The following is a 12,097-nucleotide window of genomic DNA, read 5'->3' as shown; positions in this document are numbered from 1 at the left end:
ATGTTCGCTGATGATTGCACAGTGCTCATTACCATTCGAGACTCCTCACGTACTGAAGCAATCCGTGCCTGCAAGCAGTCAGACCTGGACAACGCTCAGGCTTCGGCTGATAAGGGACAAGTAACATTCATGCTACACAAGTGCCAGGCAATGGCCATCTCCAACAAGAGAATCTAAGAATCTCCTCTTGACATTCAGTGGCATTACCATCAATGAATCCCCCATTATCAACACCTGAGGGTTATTATTGTCTAGAAAGTTAACTGGACCAGCCATGTATATACTGTGACTAGAAGGGCAGGTCAGAGGTTGGGAATTCTGCAACACATAACTCATCTTCTGAATCCTCAAAGCCTATCAGCATCTACAAGACACAAGTCAGGATTGCGATGGAATATTCTCCATATGTCCGGATGAATACAGCTCCAACAACGCTCAAGAAACTTGACACCATCCAGGGCAAACCAACCCACTTGATCAGCATGATATTTACCACTATGTACATTCAATCCCTCTACCATTGGCATGCAGTGGCAGCAGTGTCTACCATGTGCAAGATGCACTGCAGGACACCTGCTAATCCCCTAGCCTCTACCACCTAGAATGACAACAGCAACAGCTGAATAGCAACACCAAGACTTGCAATTTCCCTTCCAAGGCACAAACCATCCTTACATGGAACTATATTGCCGTTCCTTCGCTGTTACTGGGTCAAAATCCTGGCACACCCTTCTTAATGGTATTGTGGGTGTAGCTACATCACATGGACTGCAGCAGTTCAAGAAGGTGGCTCACCATCACCTTCTCAAGGGCAAATTTTAAAATTTTTTTTAGCACTCGTGGGATGTGGGCTTCACTGGCTGGGCCACAATTTATTGCCCATCCCTAATTGCCCTTGAGAAGATGGTGGTGAGCTGTCTTCTTGAACTGCTGCAGTCCATGTGGTGTAGGTACATCCTCAGTGCTGTTAGGGAGGAAGTTCCAGGATATTGACCCAATGGCAGTGAAGGTACGGTGATATATTTCCAAGTCAGGATGGTGATGACTTGGAGGGGAACTTCTAGGTGGTGGTGTTCCCATCTGTCTGCTGTCCTTCTTCTAGGTGGTAGTGGTCATGGGTTCAGAAGGTGCTGTCGAAGGAGCCTTGGTGGATTCCTGCAGTGTATTTTGTAGGTGGTATACACTGCGGCTACAGTGCATAGGTGGTGGAGGGAGTAAATGTTTAAGGATGTGGTGCCAATCAAGAGGGCTGCTGTGTGCTGGATGGTGTCGAGCTTCTTGAGTGTAGTGGGAGCTGCAGTCATCCAGGTAAGTGGAGAGTATTCCATCACACTCCTGACTTGTGCCTTGTAGATGGTGGACAGGGTTTGGGGAGTCAGGAAGTGAGTTACTCGTTGCATGACTCCTAACCTCTGACTTGCTCTTGCAGCCACAGTATTTATATGGCTAATCCAGTTCAGTTTCTGGTCAATGGTAACCCCCAGGATGTTGATAGTGGGGGATTCAGTGATGGTAATGCCCTTGAACATCAAGGGACGATAGTTGGATTCTCTCTTGTTGGAGATGGTCATTGCCTGACACTTGTGTGGCGTGAATGTTACCTGCCACTTGACAGGCCAAGCCTGGGTATTGTCCAGGTCTTGCTATATTTGGACATGGACTGCTTCAGTATCTGAGGAAGCACAAATGGTGCTGAACATTGTGAAATCATCAGCGAACATTCCCACTTCTGATCTTATGATGGAAGGAAGGCCATTCTTGAAAATGGTTGGGCCGAGGACACTATCCTGAGGAACTCCTGTAGTGATGCCCTGGAGCTGAGGTGACTGACAACCAACAACCACAGCCAGCTTCCTTTGTGCTAGGTATGACTCCAACCATTGGAGAGTTTTCCCTCTGATTCCCATTGACTTCAGTTTTGCTAGGGCTCCTTGATGCCACACTCTGTCAAATGCGGCCGTGATGTCAAGGGCAGTCACTCTCACCTCACCTCAGGAGTTCAGCTCTTTTGTCCATATTTCAACCAAGGCTGTGATGAGATCAGGAGCTGAGTGGCCCTGGCGGAACCCAAACTGGACATCAGTGAGCAGGTTATTGCTAAGCAAGTGCCGCTTGATAGCACTGTTGATAACCCCTTCCATTACTTTACTGATGATGGAGAGTAGACTGATGGGGCGGTAATTGGCCGGGTTGGATTTGTCCTGCTTTTAGTTTACAGGACATACCTGGGCAATTTTCCACATTGTCGGGTAGGTGCCAGTGTTGTAGCTGTACTGGAACAGCTTGGCTAGGGGCACGACAAGTTCTGGAGCACAAGTACCATTGCCGGAATATTATCAGGGCCCATAGACTTTGCAGTATCCAGTGCCTTCAGGCATTTCTTTATATAACGTGGAGTGAATCGAATTGGCTGAAGACTGGCATCTATGATGCTGGGGACCTCCAGAGGAAGCCGAGATGGATTATCCGCTCGGAACTTGGCTGAAGATTGTAGCAAGTGCTTCAGCCTTATCTTTTGCACTGATGTGCTGGGCTCCTCCATCATTGAGACTGGGGATATTTGTGGAGCCTCCTCCTCCAGTGAGTTGTTTAATCATCCACCACCATTCACCACTGGTTGTGGCAGGGCTGCAGAGCTTAGATCTGATCCATTGGTTGTGGGATTGCAAAGCCCTGTCTATCACTTGCTGCTTATGCTGTTAGATCTGCTGAGTTTTTCCAGGATTTTCTGTTTTTGTTTCAGATTTCCAGCATCCACAGTATTTTGCTTTTATCTTAGTGTTTAATTGACTGCCACTTTTCTTCCAGGAATGCCTACCTTGAAGAAGTACTGCTCTTCTCTCCGACAGGATTTCCATTTGTACAGTATAAATTTCATCACATCTTTACTTCCCTGTCATACGGAATTGAAACATTAACTCTGTTTTTTTCTCCGCAGATGCTGTTAGACCTGCTGAGTTTTTCCAGCATTTTCTGTTTTTGTTTGACTCCCCTGGCTTGATGGCAATGGTAGAGTGGGGGATATGCTGGGCCATGAGGTTACAGATTGTGTTTGAGTACAATTCTGCTGCTGCTGATGGCCCACAGCACCTCATAGTTGCTAGATCTGTTTGAAATCTATCCCACTTAGCACGATGGTTGTGCCACAAGCACGATGGAGGGTATCCTCAATGTGAAGATGGGGCTTCGTCTCTACAACGACTGTGCGGTGGTCACTCCTACTGATACTGTCATGGACAGATGCATCTGCGGCAGGCAGGTTGGTGAGGATGAAGTCATGTTTTTCCATCTTGTTGGTTCCCTCACCACCTGCTGCAGACCCAGTCTAGCAGCTATGTCATTTAGGACATGGCCAGCTCGGTCGGTAGTGGTGCTACCGAGCCACTTTTGGTGATGGACATTCAAGTACCCCACCCAGAGTACATTCTGCACCCTTGCCACCCTCAGTGCTTCCTCCAAGTGATGTTCAACATGGAGGAGCACTGATTCATCAGCTGAGGGAGGGCGGTACGTGGTAATCAGCAGGAGGTTTCCTTGCCCATGTTTGACCTGATGCCATGAGACTTCGTGGGGTCCGGAGATGTTGAGGACTACCAGGGCAACTCCACTCCGGCTGTATGCAACTGTGCCGCCACCTCTGCTGTGTCTGTGCTGTTGGTGGGACAGGACATACCCAGGGATGGTGATGGTGGTGTCTGGGACATTATCTGTAAGGTTGGATTCCATGAGGATGACTATGTCAGGCTGTAGCTTGACTAGTCTGTGAGACAGCTCTCTCAATTTTAGCACTAGCCCCCAGATATTAGTAAGGAGGATTTTTCAGGGTCGACAGGGCTGAGATTGCAGTTGTCGTTTCCGGTCCCTAGGTCGATGCCAGGTGATCTGTCCGGTTTCATTCCTTTTTTGTGGCTTTGTAGCGGTTTGATACAACTGAGTGGTTTGCTCGGCCATTTCAGAGGACATTAAAGAGTTAACCACATTGCTGTGGGTTTGGAGTCACATGTAGGCAGCAGATTTCCTTCCCTAAGGAATATTAGTGAACCAGATAGGTTTTTACAACAATCGGTAATGGTTTCATGGTCATCGTTAGACTTTTAATTCCAGATTTTGATTGAATTCAGATTTTTATTGAATTCAAATTCCACCTTCTGTCATGGTGGGATTCCGACCCGGGTCCCCAGAGCATTACCTTGGGTGCCTGGATTACTAGCCCGGTGGCAATATCACTGCCCCATTGCCTGCCCCTAATAGTATTGTGGGTGTAGCTACATCACATAGGCTGCAGCGGTTCAAGGAGGTAGCTCACCACCACATTCTCAAGGGAAAATAGGGATGAACAATGAATGCTGACCTTGACAGCAACACTCATATTTCATGAACAAATTAAAAGAAAAAGGGACCCATGAAAACATTTGCTTCTTTATGGCAGGGCATTGCAAACAGTCATAAGTATCCTCTTCCAACAGAGATCAGGCAACTGGCCACAGTCAGGGATAGAATTTTGTAGTAAGTCAGAGGGTTGAAATTGTTGATTCATTTTCAGGCCTGAAACCAATGGGTCCTGGGCCTCACTTTAATACTTTTAATGAGCTGCTGACACCTGCCCTGCCTCAAAGGAGTTCATTTCAGGCAGAGTGCCTTACTGATAGTTGGCATTTAGGTAAGCCTTAGGTGCTGTGGGGTCAGTTGTAGGAGGGCCGGGTGGGGGGAGGCAGGTGGTGGCGTTGAAGGAAATTTGGGGGTGGGGGTGGGGGGCAGGTAGCTAACATGCAACAATGGCCCTCAGGGGTGATCCTGGAGCCGGGAGGAACACTACTGCTCCTACTGACTGTACACTTTCTTTTGGGGCTTTGCGTATAATGACCTTTTTGATGGGTCCCATTTATTAGGCTGCTTCTACAACAAGAAAATCTGAGAGGTGCTGGCTGCTCAAGGAAGCACAAATTGGCCTAGGGGGTCATAAAACAGGAGGTGTGCCCTCTCATTAACATATGCAAAGAGTGCAGTATCCATTTTGGAGCCTGACTACACTTAGCATTCTTTGTGGAAAATTGCCAATGCATGATTGCTGCCAGATGTACCTAATGAATGCCAGATAGACATAGAACACCCTACAATTTTACATTCTTGTATTCATCAGTAGTACTTACTAGAATTCCAGTCCACCAAGGTGTCCCAATTATTATCGAAAAGTTATTGACATATTGATCTGATGTAATGCTGATTTCTATGATTCCAATGATTATGGCGATGATACCTGTCACAATCTCTGTTATCTGCAAGAATCCGAAAACTGTGTTAGATTGAAAAAAGAACATTTTGGCATAGTTTTAACCTGCTACTGTGGTGTAAAATTGGGACTGCATACCTGCCCTTTCCATAGAAAGAGACTGATTTTCACCTCCATTGATTTCTACTCTGTGCAGTTCATCCAGTAAATGACAACTTGGAATTCCTGAATTTGAAATGGTATTTTTTAGGATTTATTGTAGAAAATGAAAAACAAAAACCAGAATAATTCTCAGAATATATTCTTCTTTATAATTAACTTATTGATTTAATGTCAATACTGCAGCACAATCAGAAATAACGTTATGGTATTTGGGTGAAACTCATGTTTGGAAAGAAGGATGAATATTATTCTATGACACTGTGGCAGCTCATTTTCTGCATGGTGTGTATGAAGTAAGTTCTGGAGGGGATGATAAGATGTCGGTAACAGAATCCACCTGATTCTCAATCCATTGATATTAATATAAGGATAATTTCATGAGAACTGAAAGGATGTGCGAGAGGAGGACTCTGGGACAGGCAGTCAGCAGCACCTAGAGGAGAGTGTGAGAGGAGGACTCTGGGACAGGCAATCAGCAGCACCTAGAGGAGTCGGGAGTTGAAAAGGAGCATGATAGGATCCGGAAGTTGAAAAGGAGAGCAAGAGGAGTCAGGAGTTGAAGAGGAGCGCGCGAGGAGTCGGGAGTTGAAGAGGAGCGCGAGAGGAGCCGGGAGTTGAAGAGAAGTGCGAGAGGAGCGGGAGTTGAAAAGGAGCGCGAGAGGAGCCGAGAGTTGAAGAGGAGCGCGAGAGGACGGGAGTTGAAGAGAAGTGCGAGAGGAGCCGGGAGTTGAAGAGGAGCGTGAGAGGAGTCGGGAGTTGAAGAGGAGTGCGAGAGGAGCTGGGAGTTGAAGAGAAGGGCGAGAGGAGCCGGGAGTTGAAGAGAAGCGCGAGAGGAGCCGGGAGTTGAAGAGGAGCGCGAGAGGAGTAGGGACATGAAAAGGAGCGTGAGAGGAGTCAGGAGTTGAAGAGGAGCGCGAGAGGAGCCGGGAGTTGAAGAGAAGCGCGAGAGGAGTCGGGAGTTGAAGAGGAGCGCGAGAGGAGCCGGGAGTTGAAGAGGAACGCGAGAGGAGCTGGGAGTTGAAGAGAAGGGTGAGAGGAGCCGGGAGTTGAAGAGAAGGGCGAGAGGAGTCAGGAGTTGAAGAGAAGCGCGAGAGGAGCCGGGAGTTGAAGAGGAGCGCGAGAGGAGCCGGGAGTTGAAGAGGAGCGTGAGAGGAGTTGAGAGTTGAAGAGGAGCGTGAGAGGAGTCGGGAGTTGAAGAGGAGTGCGAGAGGAGTCGGGAGTTGAAAAGAAGCTGGGAAAGCAGGGGTGACTGAGGGAGTTTGGTGAGGAGGGAACGAGGTGATCCTTTGAGTACCGTGAGAAAGCAGCAACAGTCAAATTTGTTGCACCACGGTTGGCTCTGCACAGGGGAGGAATAAAAAGTGTGGGAATGCAATAGTTATAGGGGATTCAATTGTAAGGGGAATAAATAGGTGTTTCTGTAGCCACAAACGAGACTCCAGGATGGTATGTTGCCTCCCTGGTGCTAGGGTCAAGGGTGTCTCAGAGCAGCTAGAGGACATTCTGAAGGGGGAAGGCGAACAGCCAGTGGTTGTGGTAGGACATTGGTACAAGCAACATAGGTAAAAAAAGGGATGAGGTCATAAAAGCAGAATATAGGGAGTTAGGAAGTAAGTTGAAAAGTAGGACCTCAAAACGTAGTGATCTCAGGATTACTACCAGTGCCACGTGCTAGTCAGAGTAGAAATAGCAGGATATATCGGATGAATACGTGGCTGAAGAGATGGTGTGAAGGGGAGATTCCTGGGTCATTGGGACTGGTTCTGGGGGAGGTGGGACCAGTACAAACTGGACGAATTCCACCTGGGCAGAACCGGGACTGATGTCCTAGGGGGAGCAGTTGCTAGAATGGTTGGGGAGGGTTTAAACTAAAATGGCAGGGGCATGGAAACCTATGCAAGGAGTCAGAGGAAGGGAAATCAAAGACAAGAACAAAAGACAGAAAGGGGAATAAGAAAAGTGATAGTCAGAGAAATTAAGGGCAAGAATCAAACAGGGCCTCAGTGAAAAATAGTGGGAATGGGACAAGTAATGTTAAAAAGACAAGCCTTAAGGCTTTGTGCCTTAATGCGAGGAACATTCGCAATAAAGTGGATGAATTAACCATGCAAATAGATGTAAACAGGTATGATATAGTCGGGATTGTGAAGACATGTCTGCAGGGTGACCAGGGATGGGAAATGAACATCCAGGGGTATTCAGTATTTAGGAAGGACAGACAAAAAGGAAAAGGCGGTGGAGTTGCATTGCTGGTTAAAGAGGAAATTAATGCAATAGTGAGGAATGATATTAGCTCCGACGATGTGGAATCTGTACGGGTAGAGCTGAGAAACACTAAGGGGCAAAAAAAGTTAGTGGGGGTTGTATATAGACCCCCAAACTGCAATGGTGATGTTAGGAATGGCATTAAACAGGAAATTAGAGACGCATGTAATAAAGGAACATCTGTAATTATGGCTGACTTTAATCTGCATATAGATTGGGCAAATCAAATTAATAACAATACCGTAGAGGAGGAATTCCTGGAGTGCATACGGGATGTTTTTCTGGACCAATACATTGAGGAACCAACGAGAGAACAGGCCTTCCTCGACTGGGTATTGTGTAATGAGAAAGGAATAATTGGCAATCTAGTTGTGCGAGGCCCCTTGGGGATGAGCAACCATAATATGATATTATTCTTCATCAAAATGGAGGGTGACATAGTTGATTCTGAGACTTGGGTCCTGAATCTTACTAAAGGAAACTACAATGGTATAAGGCGCAAGTTGGCTATGATGGATTGGGAAATGTTACTTAAAGGGATGACAGTGGATAGGCAATGGCAAACATTCAAAGAGCGCATGGGTGAACTGCAACAATTGTTTATTCCTGTCTGGCACAAAAGTAAAACAGGAAAGGTGGCCAAACCATGGCTTACAAGGGAAATTAGAGGTAGTGTTAGATGCAAGGAAGAGGCAGACAAATTGGCCAGAAAAAATAACAGACCTGAGGATTGGGAGCACTTTAGAATTCAGCAAAGGAGGACCAAGGGATTGATTAAGAAGGGGAAAATAGAGTACGAGAGTAAGTTTGCAGGGAACATAAAAACTGACTGTAAAAGTTTCTATATGTGAAGAGAAAAAGATGGGTGAAGACAAATGTAGGTCCCTTACAGTCAGAAATAGGGGAATTTATAATGGGGAACAAAGAAATGGCTGACCAACTAAATACATACTTTGGTTCAATCTTCACAAAGGAGGACACAAATAACATACCAGAAATGTTGGGGAACACAGGGTTTAGTGAGAGGGAGGAACTGAAAGAAATCAGTATTAGTAGGGAAATGGTGTTGGAGAAATTGATGGGATTGAAGGCCGATAAATCCTCGGGGCCTGATAATCTACATCCCAGAGTGCTTAAGGAAGTGGCCCTAGAAATAGTGGATGCATTGGTGGTCATCTTCCGAGATTCTATAGACTCTGGAACAGTTCCTACAGATTGGAGGGTAGCTAATGTAATCCCACTATTTAAAAAGGGAGGCAGAGAGAAAACAGGGAATTATAGACCAGTCAGCCTGACATCGGTAGTGGGGAAAATTCTAGAGTCCATTATAAAAGATTTAATAGCTGAGCACTTGGAAAACAGTGGCAGAATCAGACAGAGTCAGCATGGATTTATGAAAGGGAAATCATGCTTGACAAATCTACTGGAATTTTTCTAGGATGTAACTAGTGAAGTTGATGAGGGGGAGCCAATGGATGTGGTTTATTTGGACTTTCAGAAGGCTTTCGACAAAGCCCCACGTAAGAGATTGGTGTGTAAAATTAAAGTGCATGGGATTGGGGGTAGTGTATTGAGATGGATAGAAAACTGGTTGGCAGACAGGAAACAAAGAGTAGGAATAAACGGGTCTTTTTCCGAATGGCAGGCAGTGACTAGTGGGGTGCCACAGGGATTGGTGCTGGGACCCCAGTTATTCACAATATATATTAATGATTTAGATGAGGGAATTAAATATAATATCTCCAAATTTTCAGATGACACAAAGCTGGGTGGGAGGGTGAGCTGTGAGGAGGATGCAGAGATGCTTCAGTGTGATTTGGACAAGCTGAGTGAGTGGGCAGATGCAGTATAATGTGGATAAATGTGAGGCTATCCACTTTGGTAGCAAAAACAGGAAGGCAGATTATCTGAATGGCTATAAATTGAGAGAGGGGAATGTGAAACGAGACGTGGGTGACCTTATATGCCAGTCGCTGAAGGTAAGCATGCAGGTGCAGCAGGCGGTAAAGGAGGCTGTCCCATTTTGTGGCAGCCATAGCTATATTTGATGTGGAAATCACAGTACATTAAAAGGGAGAATGAAAAAAAAATGTGAAACGAGACGTGGGTGACCTTATATGCCAGTCGCTGAAGGTAAGCATGCAGGTGCAGCAGGCGGTAAAGAAGGCAAATGGTATGTTGGCCTTCACAGCCAGAGGATTCGAGTACAGGAACAGGGATGTCTTGCTGCAATTGTACAGGGTCTTGGTGAGACCACACCTGGAATATTGTGTTCAGTTTTGGACTCCTGATCTGAGGAAGGATGTACTTGCTATAGAGGGTGTGCAGCGAAGGTTTACCCAACTGATTCCTGGGATGGCGGGACTGACATATGAGGAGAGATTAAGCCGGTTAGGATTATATTCGGTTCAGAAGAATGAGGGGGGATCTCATAGAAACCAATAAAATTCTAACAGGACTAGACAGGGTAGATGCAGGAAGAATGTTGCCGATGGTGGGGGAGTCCAGAACCAGGGGTCACAGTCTGAGGATATGGGGTAGACCATTTAGGACTGAGATGAGGAGAAATTTCTTCACCCAGAGAGTGGTGAGCCTGTGGAATTCGTTACCACAGAAAGTAGTTGAGACTAAAACATTGTATGTTTTCAAGAAGGAGTTAGATTTAGCTCTTGGGGCGAAAGGGATCAAAGAGTATGGGGAGAAAGCGGGAGCAGGCTATTGAGTTGGATGATCATCCATGATCATAATGAATGGCGGAGCAGGCTCGAAGGGCCGAATGGCCTACTCCTGCTCAGAGTTTTTATGAATGTGCAATTTTCTTCACCAGATTTTCCTGATAATGCTTAATGCACAGGTAGTAAATGATGAAAATTTTCCCCACTCTGAATTTTATTACAGAATCCTGGAACCACACAGCAACAAAAGAGGCCATTCAGCCCACCATGCCTATGCCAGCTCTTTGAAAGAGGTATCTAATTAATTCCACTCTACTAACATTTTCCTGATAATACCGTATGTTTTTATCTTGTCAGGTATACCTCCAATTGCCTTTTGAAAATAACTATTGAATCTGATTCCATTACCCTTTCAGGCAGCACATTTCAGATGGTAACGACTCAAAATGTAAGCAAATTACACTATCTTCATTTCTTTTCTATGTCTAGTGACACACGAGACAGACAAAGCAAATGCTTAAGTCTGTTTCGATAGCTAGTTTCTCCTGGAACAGTTTGTTAGCTGGCTTTCAGGGGCTATAGCTTGAGGGCCACCACTCCACATCACTCAAACCTGGAAGTGTGGTGGAGGCAGGTTCAACTGAGGCATTCAAGAGGGCATTGTTTCTATTTAAATAATCATGCAATGTGCAGGGTTACGGGGAAAAGGCAGGAGATTGGCACTAAGTTAAAATGCTCAGAGGGCTGGTGCAGACACAATGGGCTGAATGGCTTCCTTCTACACCGTAACGATTCTGTTATCCTGATTCTGGAGCAAAGCAGACCAGAAGACTTACTCTTACTTCCCGCCATGGGTGCATTCGAAGTATTTACAGGTCAATAATAAACCTGAATTGGCCGTAGTCTGGACCCACCATCAAATCCAGGGGCAAAACTCTCAGCTCAGCGTGGGGATGTGCGCCCGACCCGATTGGACGCAAAATCGCGTGAGGTGACAATGGGCGAGCGTCCCGACATCATCTCGCACTCGTGCGATATTCCGGTCGGCAGGTGCGCGCAAAAGTCAGAAGCGCGCCCGCTGACAATTAAGAGAGCCGTTAGGCCCATTAATGGAGCAATTTAACTCCGATTTCTCGTGGGCCAATCGGAGAGGCGGCCTTTACATTTTTCATGAAACCACATCCACGGGTGGGATGAGGTTTCTGTTATTAAATTTTTTAAAGTCCATAGGCAGCATCTTTATCATGTATATTGTTCAGCTGACTGACTATGATGCCTAGACATTTTTTTTCGCATGTTGAAAACTTTATTTAATTGGTTTCAAGCCTTCAGCGGACCGAGGCAGTTCTCTGCCTTCAGCGAGCTTTCATTCAGCGCTCACATGCGCCCACGCATACGTCAGCGCCCGCTCTCCGCCCGACCCCACCCTGGCATTGCTGAGCATTTCAGCGCGTGATTCACGCCACTTTCCAAATTCTCCCATCCCACCCAGGATGATGCCTGCCACTGTCAGGGCTAGAAAACCCAGCCCATTATATTGGGGTGGGGTGGGGGGGGAGGGAAGTAAAATTTGAAATAAATTCAAAATACTCTGGATGCTGGAAATCTGAAATAGATACAGACAATGCAGGCTATATTCAGCAGGTTTGGCAACATCTGTGGAAACAGGAACAGAGATAATGGGCTCAATTTTTCAAGAGTTCGCATTCCCCCTCCACCCTGACAGAAATCAGAAGGAAACCCCGCTCCAGCAGGCACTGGTACA

General features: G+C 46.3%; 1 protein-coding gene across 1 annotated transcript in view; it reads right to left on the bottom strand.

Moving 5' to 3' along the window:
- Positions 1-12,097, bottom strand: part of LOC144694024 (membrane-spanning 4-domains subfamily A member 4D-like) — a 52,005-nt gene that overhangs the window by 17,033 nt on the left and 22,875 nt on the right. Inside the window, exon 3 of the mRNA XM_078564357.1 lies at positions 5,151-5,276. Within this exon, the coding sequence (XP_078420483.1) occupies positions 5,151-5,276 (126 nt within the window). The remainder of the gene's footprint in view (positions 1-5,150; positions 5,277-12,097) is intronic.

The sequence above is a fragment of the Cetorhinus maximus genome, chromosome 19, assembly GCF_964194155.1.
Source record: "Cetorhinus maximus chromosome 19, sCetMax3.hap1.1, whole genome shotgun sequence".
Taxonomy (NCBI): Eukaryota; Metazoa; Chordata; class Chondrichthyes; order Lamniformes; family Cetorhinidae; genus Cetorhinus; species Cetorhinus maximus.
The sequence above is the reverse complement of the archived record's forward strand: the minus strand, read 5'-3'. Positions and strand labels throughout refer to the sequence as shown.